This window comes from Sciurus carolinensis, chromosome 9, assembly GCF_902686445.1.
Source record: "Sciurus carolinensis chromosome 9, mSciCar1.2, whole genome shotgun sequence".
Lineage (NCBI taxonomy): Eukaryota > Metazoa > Chordata > Mammalia > Rodentia > Sciuridae > Sciurus > Sciurus carolinensis.
In genome coordinates, this window is record NC_062221.1 from 8,402,138 (window position 1) to 8,422,621 (window position 20,484).

Here is a 20,484-nt window from a genome sequence, read left to right on the forward strand (position 1 = left end):
ACTCCTAACATGTGGACTCTCCTCCTGGAGGAGACCTACCTGTCACTGTGTCATTTAGATCTGGACGATTTTATTAGCAGGTTAATCAGGGTTCATCATAACGACGTGTGTTTCTTGTGGTGGTGTGTGTTCTGGAAGGGGGCGTCGTAGATGTCCAGGTACACTCAGATGCCGTGCGATCAGGAGCCTCCCCCATGCCCAATTCCCCTTCAGCTAGTCAGAATGAGAGAAAGGGACAATGTGCCTTAGTGGCAATTATCAAGAATACAAGTCCCAGGAAGTGTTGGCAAGGACGTGGGGGGGAAAGTACACCCATACATTACTGGTGGGACTGCAATTTGCTGTAACCACCCTGGAACGCAGTATGGAGATTCCCCAGAAACCTGGAATGGAACCATCCTTTGACCCAGCTATCCCACTCCTCAGTTTTTACTCAAAGGACTTAAAACCAGTATACGACAGTAAAGCAGCCACATCAATGTTTATAGCAGCTCAATTCCCAATAGCTAAGCTATGGAAACAACCTAGGTGTCCTTCAACAGATGAAAGGATAAAGAAAATGTGATATATATACATAGTGGAATATTATTCAGCCGTAAATAAGAATGAAATTATGGCATTTGCCAGTAAATGGATGGAACTGGAGACTATCATGCTAAGTGAAATAAGCCAATTCCCCCAAACCAAAGGCAGAATGTTCTCTTTAATTATGTAGATGCTAACACACAATAAGGGTGGGGGAGGGAAAAACAGAAATTCATTGGATTAGACAAAGGGGAAGTAGGGAAGAGAGGGGGGATGGGAATGGGAAAGACAGTAGGATGAATCAGACATAACTTTCCTGCATTCATATATGTAGCTCCACATCATGTACAATTACAAGAATGGCAAGTTATTCCATGTACGTATACTATGTCAACTCTACTCTCATGTATGTTTAAAAAGAATTTTAATTTTTTTTAAATAAAGAAAGAATAAAAAATAAATTTTTTAAAAGCCTAATAGAGGTGGAAATCCAGAGGAAAGAGAAATGAGGATGCAGATGGGCTTCCCTCTGATATCCCCACATGGGTTCACGCATGGCGGCCATCTCCTCCCATCCTAACTCTGGATGAACGCCACCCCAGCTAAGGTGGCATGAGCAGTCTCATGCATCAGCAAGCAGTACCTGTGGCTGGGTGACCTTGAGTCACCTCTGCAGCACTGTTAGCAGAAAGGCACTTGACCATGGGATGTGGCAGGTGAGGTCTGGTCCCGTGGCCTCATTCTCGGCTCAGGGGTTGAGGATCCCTTATTCCAAATGCTTGGGGCCAGAAAGTTTTGAATTTGGGTTTTTTTCAGATTTTGGAATATTCGCATACACATAATGAGATATCTTCGGGATGGTACCCAAGTCTAAACATGAAATTCACTTATGTTCCACACATGCCTTATACACATGACCTGAAGATAATTTGACTTTGTTTTATAATTTTATAAATGAAATAAAGTTTTGTGGTATGGAACTTTTTTCTTGTTGCTTCAAGTTAGTCCTCAAACTTTTTCAGATTTGAAGCATTTTGGATTAGGCTGTTCAACTTGTACTCGATGACACGGAAAGAGGCAGTATTTTGTTGTGATTGAGGCAAGGGTTTTGAAATTAATAGACCAAGGTTAGTCCCAGGTTTACCCCTTAGTGTTCAAGTAGTTTTTGGCAGATTTAAATGGTCTGTGCTTCAGTTTCCTTGTCTGTTAAATAGGAACAATTATGCTGCATAGTGACAACTTAAGAAACATCAGCTATTTTCATCAACAAAAGTTAAGGTCAAGCTACAGTTCATTGAAGTTGTAAGGATCAAGTCTGGAAAAGAATTTAGATGAGTTCTGATTATGGGTCTTTTTATATATATATACATATATATTTTATTTAGAGTCAGGGCCTCAATAAGTTGCTGAAGCTGACTCTGAACTCGCAATCCCTCTGCCTCAGCCTCCTGAGTCTCTGAGATTACAGGTGTGTCCCACCATGCTGGCTCACCTTTTTTTAAAAAAGAGACAGCATATTAGGAAATTAGCATTCATTTTTAAAGTATGATAATGGGATTGTGGTTTTGTTAAACAAAAATTAAGTTCTTATAATTTAGAGATAGCTACTCAGGCATTTAAAAATGAAATATGATGTCTGGGATTTGTTTTAAAATAATTCAATATTGTTGTGGATAAGGGTGAGTGGGGTTATGGATGAAGCAAGACCGTCTTTGAGTTTATCATTGTCAAGGCTGTTTTGATAGGTACGTTAGAGCTCATCAACTTCAGGAGGTGCCTGGAGATTCATCTCAACTTCTGCATACTTAAGGTATTCCCAAATGAAGTGTAAAACATTTCTGAAGTTCCATGGTTACCTCACAGACAACAATTTGATGTCATATAAGAAGTTTTCAAATGGTAGCAGAGGGTATTCATTTTGCTCAAACTTCCGTACCATGACCCCAGTAAAAGCTGTTCTTTAAGTTATAAACTAAAAGTCACTTTCTTCATTATACATGTATCATTGCCTCTTAAAGACTCAGTCAAGTATAAAAAAGTAATTCCCATGAAGCTTCGAGACCCCCTAACGATTAGCCTCTCATTTTTTTCTGTGTTCACATGGGACACCACTGCATCCCCAAGGGCACTTATTAAATGCTGAATGTTTGCTGAACAAACTGATGGGTTAACTTCAGACACATTCCCTCCAACTCCATTTTGATGCCACCTTCTAGGGGCCCTCTACCCGGATAACACCACCAGCCTTCAAAGAGCAGACGACAAAGTGCTTCCAGGACAGTCGTACACGTACATGCTGCTTGCCACGGAGAACCACAGTCCCGGGGAGGGAGACAGCAACTGCGTGACACGGATCTACCATTCCCACATCGATGCTCCCAAGGACATCGCTGCAGGACTCATTGGACCTTTAATAATCTGTAAAAAAGGTACCTTCCCCCTGACCCTGCTCACAAGGTATGGCCTAAGATGGGGGCGGGGGGTGCAGTTTATTTTTAAACATGTCGAGTCTCCAGGGTTGAGGCTGAGGAGGCCAGGGAGAGGGGAGTCTAGAACAGGGGCAGGAGAGGAGATGAGGCGTACAGGGCAAGGAGCCTCGGAGTGGCCTGTGGAGACATGACCACCCATGGGACCCCCAGCAGCACTCCACAGTGATGAGTCTGTAATCACCTGCATTATGCCGGTAAATACAGCCTGGTGGTAACTATTTCTAATATGGTGGAAAAGGCACCTCAGCACAGGTGCTGGAGGTGTCTGCTTAGCAAGCATTAGGCACTGGCAGAGCCGCCCCAGCAGTGCCAGGAGAGCTAGATGCAATGCTGAGCATCAACCTTCCCATTTGTCCAAAAGCACAGGGACACGGTCAGTGGATGTGCAGATACCCCAGTGGTCCCCAAGGGCAGGATACCCAACAGGAAGTTCCATTCGCCTGCCTACAGAATAGGAGTGACTGGGCCAATTAGTGGCTTATTAGGAAAATGAATCCTAAACTTAAAAAAAAACAAAAAACTATAAATCACCTGAAAACACAAGTCAAAACACATGCTGAAACTTTAGATCTATTAAAGCAGAAATTTTCACTGCAGATTCTCTAGATAAGGAGAAGGAAAAGAACGTGGATCAAGAGTTTGTGGTAATGTTTTCCGTGGTGGATGAAAACCTGAGCTGGTACCTAGAAGACAACATCAAAGCTTACTGCTCGGAGCCAGCCAGCATCGACAGGGACAATGAAGAGTTCCAGGAGAGCAACAGGATGCACTGTAAGAGACCGCAGCTCACCTGGGCTTAGCTTCCCTTGAGCACTCAGTTCTGCGGGGTCGTTCCCTGGCATGAACAATGCCTTCTGGTCTGTGGCCCCCATCCCAAAGCACACTGGACACGTGACTTGACCTCCCTCTAAACAGGTCAGAATTAAAACCTTAAACCAGGTAAGCTAGATAAACCAAACTGTCCACAAACCAGTAAGGACAGAGTCACACCAATTACGTATAGATTAATGCATATGAATGTTCCATATATGTATTTATTCAGCCTCCAAACTCATTCTAGAAATTATTTGAGGTGACCAATTGATTATTATTTTTTTTTTTTTTTTTGCGGTACTGGGGATCGAACTCAGGGCCTTGTGCTTTCGAGGCAAGCACTCTACCAGCTGAGCTATCTCCCCAGCCCCCAATTGATTATTAAACTAAGTGCTTAAAAATGATACTTATAAAGTACCTAACAATAATTAAGAAAATAGTTCAAATCCCTGGTTCCCAAAGGTATTCCTTTTAAATGCTACCCTCCCCCACCGAGGCCCAGTCTACCTCATTTCACCTGTATTTTAGTTCCCTTTCTATCTTCTAGAAATGCCTTTCTTACAGCTTACTCTTTTTCTTGATTCTCACACATTAAATACTGAACTTAGAAAGATTATCTATCTCTCAGAACTTGCATAAGAAATAAAATACCTTAGCCCTAACTAGGCCCGTGTAAGTATAGATTTTTGTTTGTGTTTAGCTTCTTCTTTACTCAGAAACAGAGAAAACCAACAAAAACAACTGTACTACCAAAATAGAAAAGTAAACTAACTACATACATGTCTTTAGTTTCCAGTTTTTGCTGGAAAAAAAACTGGGGTTGACCGGAGAGGCCCTTTCCATACTTTAATCTCACCTATGCTATGTGCTAACAGAAATAGATGTTAGAAAAAGATGCTCAAACTTCCAGTCTATATAGGTTTGCTACCACAATCGTCTGATTAATTCGTAGTCCTTCCCAGAACTGGTTTCCACCCAGAAAATTCCCAGAACCACCCAAGTTGACCTATGACCCATACAGGTCTCAGGCCACACCACTTGTAACTTGTAGGCCTTTGTGGCTCTGGTCCTTGGTCCTTGCTCTCTTTCCTCTGTATTCTTCTTTTCCTCTCTCATATCTCTTCCAAATTTTCCTTGTAATCTTAAAAAAATTAAGCTTTTCTTGTTTTATTATAAAAGAAATTCATAGTAGAAAATTAGAAAAATTATAAGCCAAAATTTAAAAAAATTAAATCATCCATACTACCCCTACCAACATGACCCATAATCAACTGATTACTAAATAATGTCCTATATTTTTTCCATATGAGTGCATGTACTGTGTGTATGCATGTGTCTCCACACACATCTACAATTACAAACGCACATACTTTCAACCAGTTTGTGTAGTTGATATCAAAGAGAGCAAATAGGTTTTACCTTCTGTGAATTCAGTCTGAATTCAGGTCCAAAATGAAAAGGCTCTGCCATCAACTAGTCATGTCTGACATGGGAACGGAAGAGAGGAAGAGCTAGCTGCTTGTGTGCTGGGATTTTTCTATCCCCAACTGGTTCTTTTTTCTGTGGAGGTAACATATTACTGTCCATCAGTCACAAACTCTGCTCTCGACTTGCAGCTGTGAATGGATATGCTTTTGGAAGTCTGCCAGGACTCTCCATGTGCGCAGAAGACAGAGTGAAATGGCACCTTTTTGGTATGGGCAATGAAGTCGATGTGCATGCTGCTTTCTTCCATGGGCAAACATTGACTAACAAGCAGTACCGTGTAGACACGATCCATCTCTTTCCTGCTACCCTGTTTGATGCTTTTATGGTGGCCCAGAACCCCGGAGAATGGATGCTTAGCTGCCAGAATCTAAACCATCTGAAAGGTAGGACATCCTTGCCTGAAATGAGCTATCAGCTGACAAAAGAGTTATGTCTCAGTCACTGCCCTAATGGGGTGATTGTGGGGAATCAGAGTCTAAATGCTAAATATCCTTGGAATAATCTGAGCTTTGAGCTGGTATCCTAGTTTTAGTCCATAATGATGTATATCATAATGTAATAAAAAATTGATATGTTTATAAAGTAATGAGGTCTGAAGAGATATAGAGTCCTGGAAAAGAATAATTGGTCCTGCCCTGAAAGCATAATATTGCATACAGTTTTTCAGTTTTGTAAAACATACAATATTGGAAAACCTAGATCTGTATATTATGCTGATAAGTAGCCTGGTTTGGGGCTTTGTTCTTTATTTGTAACTGGCTATTCCTGGCCTTAACTTGATAAATCCCTCCTCTGTCTCCTTAATAGAAGGCAATAAAAATATCCCTTATCTTTGAAAACTATTTGGATCCCCCGAGGAACTTAGGTGTAACCTAGGCCTCCCTCTGTTACTCTAACCTCCAGATATAACGGCTCGTATCAACGTGGCCTGGTTCTCAGGAGGCCCAGCAGATGCAGAACCATTTTGTGAGAACAGTAATCTGCACGCATTCTAGTCCTCTTCTCCTCCCTTTACCCCATGAGATAGGTCAAAGTTCCTCTTCTTTGCTTACCTATAGATTTGTCCTTTTCCTCTCCTCAAAAGGACTCTCCAAGTGAACCCCACAGAAACTGGTACCACATTTTGAAAACACATGTGTTTAATGTCTCTTCTCTAAGCTGTATGTACATAAAAAGTCAGATGTGCTTTTTTAAAGCTTGAATTCTTAAAATAAAACTTCATTTAGAACTTTCGGCCTTGTGTAGAGAACTGTCCTCTCTTTCCTCAATTTCCACCCGCCATCTCAGCAGCAGTGTCTACAGGGGAACAGGAAAGAGCTACTTTGGCTCCATTAACAAAGCCTTTTTCCTGTCCTTCCAGCTGGTTTGCAGGCCTTTTTCCAGGTCCGTGACTGTAAGAAGCCCTCCTCAAAAGACAGTACCCAGGGGAAACACGTGAGACACTACTACATTGCTGCCGAGGAGATCATCTGGAATTACGCTCCCTCTGGTGTGGATGTCTTCACCAAAGAAAACTTAACAGCTCCTGAAAGGTAATCCCCCAAAGATTATTATTTCAAAACTTGCACCATCCAAAAATTTTTTTTAAGATCATAAACAACTGATTCAGCAAATTAAAATTTTAGCTAGTCTACTAAATATTTAAGGTGCTTGTTATAAGAGTCTGTGTTTGAGAACTGACATTTGAGTCTATCAAAAAAGATGGGTTCAAATGTTATCAAATGCTTAGCAAAGTCCCCAGAAAACACTGAGTGCATTTAGAGACATGGACTAGTTTGCTTTGTATTTTTGAAAACGGCATTGTACAATCCAGCAGCGCTAAGTACTTCAACAGTATTGTAAAACCAGCACCATTATCCAGACCCAGAACTTTCTTTTCATCCCAAACAGAAACTCTATATGCATTAAAACCCCTCATTCCATCTCAGCCACGACCCCTGACAACCTCTATTCTACTTTTTGTGCCTATGACTTTGTCTCTTCCAGGTAATTCATGTAAGTGGAATCGCATAAAATTTGTCCTTTTGTGTCTGGTTTATCTCACTTAGCATAAAGTTTTCAAGATCCAGTCACGTTGAGCATGTGTCAGAATGTCATTCCGCTTTAAGATGCAACCATATTCCCATGGCGTGTGTACACTGTATTTTATTTGTTTATTCATCAGTTAATGGTCGTTTGGGGAGTTTCCACCTTTCGGCTCCTGTGAATCATGCAGCCGTGAACATGGGTGTGCAGACACCTGTTCAGTTTCCTGCTTTCCATTTCTTTGCGTGGTCACCCAGGAGGGTGACTCTTGGATAGTGTGGTGGCTCTAGGTTTTGTTTTTGAGGAAATGCCCAGGTGTTTTCCATGGTGGCCATTTTTCAGGCCTACCAGCAGCATGCAGGTGTCCCCGTTTCTCCACATCCTCACGGAAGCTTTCTCTTTTCTTCTCCTTTCCGTAGTAGCCATCTTGTGTGTGAGAAGATATAGTGGTTTTGGTAAGGCAATGGTTGGAGAATGTCACCAGATTATGCCACCCTCCTCTCTAGGGCTCTGCTCAGGCCTCGTTGCCTCCGAGAAGCCCTGTCAGCAACCCATCTTACAAATCACGCAGCAGGTTGACACCTGGGCCTGCTGGCTCCTCATGTCTGTGGCTCCTGAAGACTTAAGCCCAGGCTCCCCAGATGTCTGGATGTGGCGACGCCCACAGCTCCATCTCCGACCCAGAAGGAGCTTGTACATTTCAAATTTCTTAGGGAACCTCCACTTGGAGGAGGTGTGTCCAACTCAGCCCGTCTAAACCTGAATCCTTTGTTTCCTGCGCAGAACGGTTTCCTCCTCTCTCAGTGAAAGACATTGTCAACTACCCATGAATCCATCCATCCAAAGCCAGAGACCAGACCCTGAGTGTCATCCTGTTTCCCTTGCTCCTTCCTCCATCCCTCTTCCTCTCCCCATCAAGCACTGCCTCAGGAGACCCTGAGTATCTCTGAAAGCTGCCTAATCCTCTCCTTCCTCTTTGCCAATATCTCTGAAGTTGACGCCACATTCCGCCGAAAGTGTAAAAGCAGCCTGCTTGACGGGTCTCCCTCCTGCGGTCTTGCATGTTCCCACACACTCTCCAGGCAGCTGTCTGCTGGGTCCTCCTAAAACACTAAGCACCCAAGCTTAAGTCCCTTGGTACTGCCCTTCACTAGTCCTCCTGCCCAGCCCCCTCTCCACAAGCCTCATTCTTCACTCCTCACCCTGTGCGCCATTTTCCTTTCCTGCCACCTTCCTAGACTATCCCCTGCACATGCTCTTCCGAGCCTCTTCACAGGCTGTTCCTTCTTTGTAATCACCTGCCCTTCCCGGCCGCTCAGAGGCTGAGGCAGGAGGATCCCAAGTTCAAGACCAACCTGGGCAACCTAGCAAGACCCTGTCTTCAAACAAAAAAATAAAATAACATAAAAAGGACTGGGGATGTGGCTCAGTGGTAGAGCAGCCCTGGGTTCAATCCCCAGTACAAAAAAAAAAAAAATCACCTGCCCACTTCACACCGCCACACACATTCCACCTTGCTATCGCTGCTTCTCCTTTAGATGTTTTAAAGGATCAATTCCTGGGAAGCCTAAGCAACCCAGGCCCCTACCCACGTGTCCCCAGTGAGAAGGGCTCCCTGACACCCTGTGCTCATTGCATTTATTGTACTGAAGGGTTCACAGTCACTCCTCCGACAGGGGTCAGGTCCTCATGGACATGGATGAACCCAGCTCGCCATCAGCACATGACAGGGGTCCGGGACAGAGCAGGCATTCGGCACATGTGTCAAATGAAAGAAGAGATGAGTGGGATGGCTTTGTGCTAATCAGATGCCCTTCTGAAGTTTCATTTCTTCATTTGTAAATGCAGAGAATGATACCCACTTAATGGCATGTGGATTTCAGCAAATGAAAATTCTCAAGTCCCTGGCTGGTGCAGCTATAGGCCAGAACAATAGCTACTGTGCTTTCAAACATTTCGCAATTGAGTAAGAAGGTTCTGTTGTAGAACAAACCGTGGACTGTCAGGGGTGAACATGGACCCTCCTGAGGTTGTTTCCACTAACTAGAAGGGAACCCCCAGTGATTCTCCTTCACGGAGCCCCCTGCTAAAACAGGCCCAGAACTGCCAGCCTCTGTTTGCGTTAACAGGCTTGGGTTGCGTAAATCACAGGTGACGTTCATCTTGAAGCACTGGACAGCATTTTTTTCTTTGATGGCGCCTTATAGGCATGCCCACTTTCTGTTCCACTTCAACCCCAGCCTCAGACCCCTTTTCTTTTGGCAGCGACTCAAGGGTATTTTTTGAACAAGGTTCTACAAGAATCGGTGGCTCTTATAAAAAACTGGTTTACCGTGAGTACACAGATGCGTCCTTCACAAAGCGAAAGGAAAGAGGCCCGGAGGAGGAACATCTTGGCATCCTGGGTGAGTCTGCCCAGAAAACGCATGACTGGGCATAGCTCCCCCGGGGCCACCACAACCTCAGAAAGAACAGAAATACCAGGACCTGCAGCATGAGTTCCATGTGGGAGCGGGGCATGCACAGGGCCAGACCCCAATAAAATGCAGGCCACTGATGAGGCAGGCTGGGCATGCCCTGGAGCCCTCTGCAGGTGCCCCCAGGTGAGCCTAGAGACACCTAGAGACACAGCCTAGTGGGAGACCAGAGTGTGGATTCAGATGTCCTTCCTCTTCCTCTATTAGCTGTGGGGTTTTTGGAAATGACTTGACTTTCTATGCCTGCTCGACTCTGCACAATGGGAACAATAGTAGTGCCTACCTCATGAAATTATAATGAGGGTTAAATGAGCTATTACAGGTAAACTCACGGAACTGCAGATAGGAAGGTCGGTTTGTGCATTACATAAAATATCTATGTGCTGTAGAACTGTTTTTATTCTATAATTGGCAATAATATTAATTTTAGTGATTGAAAATCTAAGGGTCATCCAAGATAATACAGCTTCCCTGCTTTGGGTAGTCTTGGTTTATGGAACCCATTGACTCTTGGGACAAATGGCACATATCTAGTCCACAGAAGACAAGATAGGGAGGATGTAGATACTCCAAATAAGTTCCTGTAGATGTGTAGACTCTAAGTACAGTTTTTACAGATGTTAAAAGTCTATTAACTGATGGGCAAAAATGATAACAAATATCATTACCTTGGATCAAAAAGCCCTTCTTACCTCTTTCCAGTCTCACCATGTCAGACTGATCATGAACTTTTTAAAAACCCAACTTGCCAATATGCCACAAATAAGTATGTTGCTTCCAGTGGTACTCACAGCTGAAGAGAATAGCTCTTGTACATTCTGCACATTATATGCAAAGAAACACAATAATTCTCTCTTTGTCCCTAGGTCCTGTCATTTGGGCAGAAGTGGGGGACACCATCAAAGTCACCTTCTACAACAAAGGACCATACCCCCTCAGTATTGAGCCAACCGGGGTGAGATTCAACAAGGACAATGAGGGCGTGTACTATGCGTCACATTCCAGTCCCCAGGGGGGAGGTGAGTACAGCCCCCCCTGCTGCCAATCAGCAACGTAAAGTTCTTGTAAATATGAGATGTTCAGGTGCTCATTTTAGAATTTTTGAAAAATATAGAAAGGTATAACCAAAAATATGTATTATTCATAGTTCTATAGACAACCACAATTATATTTTATGTAATCCTTCCGCTTTCATCTAGGCACATATAATATGTTTTAAATATGGTCAAGATACTAGTATGTCAAGATCCTTATCATGATAGTTTTGCACCCAGAGTTTGTTAGCATTATAAGCATTTGTAAAACTAACTCTAATGATACAAAATAGGCCAACGTGTGGATGTCTTTGATTTGACTTTCAAGGGTGACCAGGAACAGTAGTGATTTTACCACCATGTGCAGTGTGACCATGAGCAGGTCATTGAAACTTTCCTCAGTTTCCTCATGGGTAAATTAGGGAGGCTTAAACATTTCCACAATTTTTTAGTCTTAGGCTTCTTGAAGAATCATTCCAATTTGCCAATCTGACACAGTAGCACAAGTAGGATCCCATGCTCACTCATGACAGGCAGCTCAGAAGTGGTTCATCCTAGACCAAACTCAGTTCATCATGTGGCTCCAGGGACAGACAGCATAGAAGCACACTGAACCTCCTGCTGTGACCCCCTCACAGGTCCACCTCCTCATCCGGCCTCCCATGTGGCACCCAAGGAAACCTTCACCTATGAATGGACTGTCCCCAAAGAAGTGGGACCCACGTACGCAGATCCCGTGTGCCTGTCTAGGATGTATTATTCTGCCGTGGATCCCACGAAAGATATATTCACTGGGCTTATTGGGCCAATGAAAATATGCAAGAAGGGAAGTTTACATAAGAATGGGAGACAGGTAGGTCAATCAGAGGAAATGGAAATGATTCGTCAATCTCCAAACTATCATTATCATAAGGAAAATTCTGGATTTTGAGACAGTGAAGATTTTACATGTAATTTCCATTTTTAAGTGTTATTAGCCTTATAAGTTGTAAAGTATGCAAAGATTTTCTTCTAACATGATTGTTAGAAGATGGGTTGGGAATGAGATTATCTGTGGAATCCATGGTCTTTTATGATAAAAATAGACTTTTAGCTTGCACATTTCAGGGCTGGGGTTGTAACTCAGTGGTAGAGCATTTGCCTGGTATGTGTGAAGCACTGGTTTGATTCTCAGCACCACATATAAGTGAATAAAATAAAGGTATTGTGTCCATCTACAACAAAAAAAATTTTAAATATACATTTTAAAAATCACCTACTAATGATAATGATTCAATCACATTCCTTGAGGAAAATCTTGCCCTATATATCAATGAGAAAATGATTCTTTGACCTAGAAGTAGAAATGCAATCATAACCCATCATTGCATTTATCTCTAAATAAATGTTTTAGCAGTATTTAAAAGATAAGAATTCCCTTTAAATGCCCCCAATGCAATGAACACATCTTAAAATAATAATCACATACTTCATAACTCCTTAATATTATCCAATATCCAATCAACATTCACATGTCTTCTTTTTTAATTCATTTTTATTGTAAACAAATAGGATACATCTTATTTCTCTGTTTGTACATGAAGTGGAGGCATACCATTTGTGTAATCATACATTTACATAGGGTAATAGTTTTTGATTCATTCTGTTATTTCCCCCCACCCCTCCCACCCCTCTTCTCTCTCTATAGAGTTCTTCCTTCCTCCATTCTTGCCCCCTTCCCACCCCCTATATGTGTCATCATCCGCTTATCAGTGAGATCATTTGTCCTTTGGTTTTTTGAGATTGGCTTATCTCACTTAGCATGATATTCTCCAACTACATCCATTTGCCTGCAAATGCCATAATTTTATTATTCTTTATGGCTGAGTAATATTCCATGGTATATATATACCACAGTTTCTTTATCCATTCATCAATTGAGGGGCATCTAGGTTGGTTCCACAGTCTGGCTATTGTGAATTGAGCAGCTATGAACATTGTTGTGGCTGTATCTCTGTAGTATGCTGATTTTAAGTCCTTTGGGTATAGGCCGAGGAGTGGGACAGTTGGGTCAAATGGTGGTTCCATTCCAAGTTTTCTAAGGCGTCTCCACAATGCTTTCCAGAGTGGCTGCACTAATTTGCGGCCCCACCAGCAATGTATGAGTGTACCTTTTTCCCCACATCCTCTCCAACACCTATTGTTGCTTGTGTTCTTGATAATCGCCATTCTAATTGGGGTGAGATGGAATCTTAGGGTAGTTTTGATTTGCATTTCTCTTATTACTAAAGATGTTGAACATTTTTTCATATGTTTGTTGATTGCTTATAGATCTTCTGTGAAGTGTCTGTTCATATCCTTAGCCCATTTGTTGATTGGGTTATTTGTAGTCTTCGTGTAGAGTTTTTTGAGTTCTTTATATATTCTGGAAATTAGTGTTCTATCTGAAGTATGGGTGGCAAAGATATTCTCCCATTCTGTAGGTTTTCTCTTCCCATTGCTGATAGTTTCCTTTCTGAGAGAAAGCTATTTAGTTTGAATCTATCCCAGTTATTCATTCTTGCTTTTATTTCTTGTGCTATGGGAGTCCTGTTAAGGAAGTCTGATCCTAAGTTGACAAGGTGAAGATTTCGACCTACTTTTTCTTCTATAAGATGCATGGTCTCTGGTCTGATTTCGAGGTCCTTGATCCATTTTGAGTTGATTTTTGTGCAGGGTGAGAGATAAGGGTTTAGTTTCATTCTGTTGCATATGGATTTCCAGTTTTCCCAGCACCATTTGTTGAAGAGGCTATCTTTTCTCCATTGCATATTTTTGGCACCTTTGTCTAGTATGAGAAAACAACGTTCACATTTCTGTCTTAAAAATTGTTTTAAGTTTGCTGTTTGAATCAGTATCTAAATATTTACAAACATTATAATCAATTGACATGTTTGTAAGATTATTTTCTTATAATTTTTCTGTTGTAATAAGAGTGATTGGTCCCACAGACATTTTCCATGCTTAGATATTTTTGTGTATGCATGTGGTTTGTTTGTTTTGTTTTGTTTTGGGTGCTCAGGATGAAATTCAGGATCCCACACATGCTAGGCAAGTGCTTTACCACTGAGCCATACCCTAGTCTCATGTCTAGATTTTATTTATTGCATTTCTGTGGTGTCTTATGTTTTTCTTTCCCTCATTATTTCCCATAAATCAGTGGCTTGATTTAAAGGTTTGACTGAATACAGATAAGATTTTTTTCTTTTAAGGTTACTATACCATGTGGGCTTTTGGTTTTATAAGAATATTTATAATAAGGGAAGTAAAATATATAGTAGTCCCTCAGATGGAGATGTTCTCAGTCATTGTTGATCATTTCCTAGATTTATAAACTAATCAGAAGTTGTATCATGATAATAATAATAACACTTTAATTCTACTTTCTTTTCTTTATTATCTGGCATTCATCTAGAAATAGAAACTTCATATTATGAGTTATTTGGTCACCACAAAGGACATGTTATGTAAGGAAAAGACAAATACTTGATCCTCTGTTTTTTCAAGTTTTCAAATTCATAGCTCTCCTCTAGTATGATTCAAAGCTTTAATAATTTCTTTTTAAGTAGCATTATATATCATCAAATTTGGGGATTTTCACCATTCTGATAGGAAATAGTTATTCTTCATTCTATTTCCAGTTTATTGATAATGTTTTCTATTAAAAAAAAATCACTTGAACTTCTCAAAAAACACATCCCATGCTAGGTACAGAATTCACTGGCAAATAAGACATTGAAGCCAGTTTCTTGCTTTACTAGGTTTACAGTTCAGTGTATGTGTGTGGGGCTGCAGGGACAAGAGCAGGGAAATAAGCAAACCCAGAAAAATAAAAACAAGTAACTTCAGGGAGTGACGTGCTTTGAAAAACAAAACAGAGTAATGGGACAGTGAACCTAAACCCTGAGAAGATGGAAATAACATCCAAGGTGGGAGCTAAACTTCAGGGAATCAGACTCACAGCCATCTGGGGGGCAGACAAAGGAATCCCCATGGTATAAAACTTTCATTTTAGATAATTTTTAAATGGAGTATTATAGAAATTCTGTCTCTGAAATTAAAAATGTTACCAGGACATTTTTAGGTGTAGGTCTCTGTTCCTAATTTTGGCTTATTTCCGGTGAAGCTTTTGAATGTGAATACTCTGGTGTTTTCTCTTTATGCTGGTGAACATTCTGGCTACTGCTTCTGATGACTGTGTCTCCCCCTTTTTTTAAGCTGTGTGTACCTTCCATCTTCATTTCTCTCCTTCTGATGAAGGGCACTTTCTTTTGGTCACCTTTATTGATTCAGTTCTCCATAATATCTAACCTCCAGGTCTCTGCCTACAGTAGGTTTTACACTTTGATAATTGTGTTTTTCATCTCAAGAAGAATCTCAAGGGAAAGACATGCGACCCTTTCTAAAGTTTGCTCTCCTTTTCCATCTTCTAAATGACTGAATCATTCCTAGACCAAAAAGTACTTCTGATTTTTTTTTTTTTTTTTTTTTTTTTTTGGTCAGGAGCAGGGGGAAAGAGTAAAGGCTGGAGACTGTAAATCCCTGTTCCTATTCAGTGGCAGATTATTTCTTCACTTTGGATGAACTGTCTTTCGATCTGTTGCTTCTACCTGCTCTGCCTTCAGGAATTCTAGAGTTCTCATAGATGTGGATGCATTTCCCTGACTTCCAGCGCTCACACATATCCACCCCCCCCCATTTTAATAATTTTTTGGAGGGTGGTTTCAATTGGTGGGGAGCACGTGGGTAGGAAGGGAGATGAGAATCTGAATTTTTAGATGCAGAGCAAGGTTCAGCTCACCATGTTGAACGGTAACCCTGTTCAACACATACCAGTGTAAACTCTGGTGGCCAACTGGACATTTCACCAGCCCTAGTTCACAGAGAGGAACGGGCACGTCTTATTTCTTAGCCCACCTGTGCACATGGCCTTAAGTCTGCTGCTTTACTCATTCTGCCTTCGCCTCATTGTTCTTCTGATTTGCAGAAAGACGTAGACAAGGAGTTCTATTTGTTTCCCACGGTATTTGATGAGAACGAGAGTTTACTGCTGGATGATAATATTAGAATGTTTACAACTGCGCCTGATCAGGTGGACAAAGAAGACGCAGACTTTCAGGAATCCAATAAGATGCACTGTGAGTACCGCATCCCCACCAAGCTCTTGGGGGATTTCAGTGCTGAAAATGTAAGGCTTTTAATTAAACCAAAATGTGAACAGCTTCACTCATTGATTAATATTCAACAAACGATTAAACAGTGCTCCGAGGGTAATGTCATTGGTTATTTAATGTCAGTCAATTACCCATCATTTCACTTAACTCAGAATAATGACATACAAGATATGCCAAGTAGATTAATGGTCCTTAAAGGGGGTCCCATCGGCAGCCTCAGCATCACCTCAGGACATGAAAGGCAAATCCTTAAGTCCAGTCCCAACCCACTAAATAGAAATTTGGAGGGTTAAGTCCCAGAAGTCTGTGTTTAACAACCCTCCATGTGATTCTGATGTAGACTCAAGTGTGAGAACTACTAAGTTAGACACTTTTCTCATCTGTGCCTCAATAATGACAGACTCATTTTATTATTTGATGTATAAAAAGATATGACCTTTGCCCTCATGATCTCATGATTCTCACCCTTGACTGCACATCACCTGGGGATCACCTGGGAGCTTTAAAAAACTACCCATGCCCAGGACAATACTCAGAGATTTTCATTTAATGGAAGCCTAGCATTGGAGAGGTAATATAATATTATATATATATATGTGTAGATATAATTTATATTATATATACATTTAATTTATATTATATACAATATAATTTATATTATATATTATATATATATATATATAATTCTTTTTCTCTCAGTATAATTCTAAAATGTGGTGGTTACAGTTAGAGACAGTGATCTAATTGTTCAAAAGGCCCACACCATTAATTTAGAATAGTAAAAAACTATTGTAGTTAATAGAAGAAAAAATATGTTAAGTTTTGGTTTGTTTGTTTAAAGCTGGACTGGTTCTGGCCATATTTCCTACAATCTTTGAAATATTTTTTTTGGTTCTGCATTTTTGCATTTTACAAGTATCAAAAATATTACCTGTTGAAAACAACAGAGAAAATCCCCTGCATAGACTCTTCCCTAACAATCAAGATGAACCAGAGAATTTTCATCTAGGACACACACATTTCCAGTCTCTGATGTCCAGGAAGAACAATTATCATTCTTGGGTTTAGGATCTCACAAAAATGACCATGAGTAGAAGTGAGAAAGCCAGCGGAACCTCACTGTTCTAGTAGGAAGATCAGCGAGGTCCCCAGGGTGCCAGGGACACAGTACAGAACTCCGAGACCTTCAGTTCTGCTCCCCCAGTCAGGGACGGCAGAGACGCTCCTGACAGATAAAGGACAGACAGGACTGAATAAGGTTTTTTAAATTAAAAAAAGAAGAAAAAAACATGGTTGGATTTGGAAAGTCAGAGACTGTCATAAAATAAATTGCTCTCAAAAGGATATTTCCCAACTCTTACAGCGATGAACGGATTCATGTACGGTAATCTGCCTGGTCTCAGCATGTGCCGAGGAGACTCTGTCGTGTGGTACTTGTTCAGCGCTGGAAACGAGGCCGATGTACACGGGATATACTTTTCAGGAAACACATTCCTGTCGCAAGGAGAAAGAAGAGACACAGCCAATCTCTTCCCACAAACGAGTGTGACACTTCTCATGCGACCTGACACAGGAGGTATGTGTCCTAGAGCCAAGATAGTCTCTGTTGGGCCGATTTGACTTTTGCTTGAAAATCCAGTAGCCAAACATGTTGGGTGGTCAAGTCACCCCCAGCCCAAGTCTCCCAAGTGCCCTTCCTTCCTTGGAAGGGCAGGTACCAGACAGCCGTTCCCTTTCTACCAGGGAGGAAGTGGTACTGGAGGAAGAAGAGAGTGGGCTGTGGTTTCCTGGGATCCCACACAGCAGAGTCCTCAGCCATGCCCTTCTCAATCCAGGTCCTTTTAAGGACCGCTGGGAGGGCAGAGCAGCCGGGTGGCCCCTGGGGTCTCTGCAGCCTGGGTGCACTGCTGGCCTTATGCTCGGCCAGAACTGCAGCCTCGCTCTGAATGAGGAAACCAAACTGAAACAGCGAAGAAAGAATTTTAATCGAGATATGAAAACGTGCTGATCTACTTCAGGATTTATTTGGTTCATTTTATGCCACTAAAACTGAAGACAGATCCAGCATCCTCTTTTCATTCTTTTGACGAATGGAAATACATTGGACCATGAAAAGAAGGAGATAGTGTCTCCGGGAGCTGAAGTTCCATTCCAGGGAGACAGACGCTAAGCAATCATATGAATATGTCCATGTCAAGTGGTTAGAAGTACGTGAAGAAGACCAGGGCAGGGAGGGGCGTGGGGACCACGGGGGAGGACGATGGGGGAGGGGTCGGGACTCCCCCCAGAGGTGGCAGTTAAGGAGACCTGAATAAAGTGCGCATGTGCACCACGTAGATATTTGGGGAGAAGGTTCCAGGCAGGGCATGTGCCAACCTCTTCTGAGAGCCGCTAAGGGGCCTGCGCAGTTGCAGCGGAGTGAGCTGCAGGGGATGTGGCCAGTGCAAGGGGGTCAGGGTGGGCACATGCCAGCCTCTTCTAAGAGCCCCTAAGGGGCCTGCACAGTTGCAGAGGAGTGATCTGCAGGTGAGGCCACCCACGTGGGAGGCAGGTCCTCTAACTGGGTCACAGGAAGGGCTTTGGTATGGACCTGGAGTAAGGTGGGGAGCCACAGAGATGAGAGTGACCTCTTCTCTCCCACCGCAGGGACTTTTGATGTCGAGTGCCTGACCACCGACCACTACACGGGTGGCATGAAGCAGAAGTACACTGTGCGCAGCTGCGAGCAGCGGCCTGAGGATCCCGCCCCCTACCTGGAGGAAAGGACCTACTATGTGGCCGCGCTGGAGGTGGAATGGGATTACTCGCCTCACAGGGCTTGGGAGGAGGAGCTGCACCACTTACAAGAGCAAAAGTAACTCTCCAGCCTCTCGGTCCCCGTTCGTAATTTTAGGTTTCCCTTCCAGAGAAGACCGATACTGACTTCAGAAAAAAAGCGCTTGTGTTACGCAATCCCGACCCAGACCACAGGCTCCCCGGGAACCGTCCTCACCCCTCGCTGCTGCTTTCAATTTTCTCATAAGGAAAACTTCCATTATCTTGTCATTCATTTTCAAACTAAACCAAAATTAGTGCCCAGAGGCAGAGCCATTGTTTTCTTTACCAACTCTGGGCTGCCTGTTTTTCTTTCCCAAATTTCATTTTTAGCCTATTTTGTATTTCTAAAACCGTTAGGTGCGGAAGAGTATTTTAAAGCTGACAGCAGCCTAGGGGCCCTTTCTCCCCAAGAACGTACTGGAAAACATGATTCAAAGCCATTTGCAGTGTGTGAATAAGTGTAGTTAAAGACAGCTACTGGAGCTTCCAACACCATTCCAAGAAGCATCCCTAGGGAGCACTGTGCCCCCCTCTGCCTCACTTCCGTCTTGCACCACCCGGATGGTCTGCTCTGAGGACTGGGCTCTGCAGCGGGAAGGGCAGATCCAGGGTGCACAGAACCAGTCAAGAGCCGTGGTGGGCAGCGCTGGCTGGTCCATTTGATGCCAACTGTGGTTTGCAGTGGAATAAAAGGTTATTTCGGTGACTGGGATTAAGTGGTTAAAAGGCTGTGCAGGCCGGGCACAGTGGCACACGCCTTTAATCCCAGCAGCTCCGAGGCTGAGGCAGGAGGATTGTGAGTCCAAAGCCAGCCTCGGCAACTTAGTGAGGTGCTAAGCAACTCAGCAAGACTCTGCCTCTAAAATAATATATTTAAAAGGGGGGCAGTACTGGGGATGTGGCTCAGTGGTCAAGCACCCTGGGTTCAATCCCCAGTACCAAAAAATAAAAATAAAAATCAATTAAAAAAATAACTATACAGGGGATGGGGGTTGTGGCTCGGCAGAAGAGCGCTTGCCTAGCATGTGTGAGGCACTGGGTTTAAAAACTACCACAATTACATCAATAAAACTATACTTTTACTCAAAATTTAAAACTTGACTTCTGGGGACAAGGAGATAACTCAGTTGGTAGAGTGCTTGCCTTGCAAGCATGAGGCTCCAGGTTCAATCCCCAGCACCCCCCCCAAAAAAAAAAAAAAAAAAAAACAACTTGACTTCCATTTTCATTAAAGCAAATACTAACCCGAGGGTTTCCTTTCTTTTTCTTTTAGTGTTTCCAATGTATTTTTGGATAAGGGAGAGTTCTACATAGGCTCAAAGTACAGGAAGGCTGTGTACCGGCGCTTCACCGACAGCTCCTTCCGCGTCCCGGTGGGCAGAACTGCTGAGGAGGAGCACCTGGGGATCCTAGGTGGGTGCCGCTCCGGTCAGAGGTGGCCTTCTGCAGGCCCGCGGTCCGTGTCCCTGGGCTTCATCTTCCTTTCATCTATCGGTTACTCAAATCAAAATAAAAAAGTAGCCAATAAAAACGAGAAGCCTATGTTCACTGAAGAATATGGATAACAGAGTAGTACTCATTTCTGCCAGGAATGATGCATTATTGCTTATACTGGTGAAAGTCG

General features: G+C 42.6%; 1 protein-coding gene across 4 annotated transcripts in view; it reads left to right on the plus strand.

Moving 5' to 3' along the window:
- Positions 1–20,484, plus strand: part of Cp (ceruloplasmin) — a 52,135-nt gene that overhangs the window by 8,689 nt on the left and 22,962 nt on the right. For all 4 annotated transcript variants that reach the window (XM_047564905.1, XM_047564903.1, XM_047564904.1 and 1 more), the window contains exons 3-13: positions 2,742–2,954; positions 3,612–3,785; positions 5,444–5,698; positions 6,676–6,847; positions 9,606–9,745; positions 10,684–10,836; positions 11,490–11,704; positions 15,857–16,007; positions 17,407–17,619; positions 18,690–18,897; positions 20,134–20,273. In XM_047564905.1, the coding sequence (XP_047420861.1) occupies positions 2,742–2,954; positions 3,612–3,785; positions 5,444–5,698; positions 6,676–6,847; positions 9,606–9,745; positions 10,684–10,836; positions 11,490–11,704; positions 15,857–16,007; positions 17,407–17,619; positions 18,690–18,897; positions 20,134–20,273 (2,034 nt within the window). The remainder of the gene's footprint in view (positions 1–2,741; positions 2,955–3,611; positions 3,786–5,443; positions 5,699–6,675; positions 6,848–9,605; positions 9,746–10,683; positions 10,837–11,489; positions 11,705–15,856; positions 16,008–17,406; positions 17,620–18,689; positions 18,898–20,133; positions 20,274–20,484) is intronic.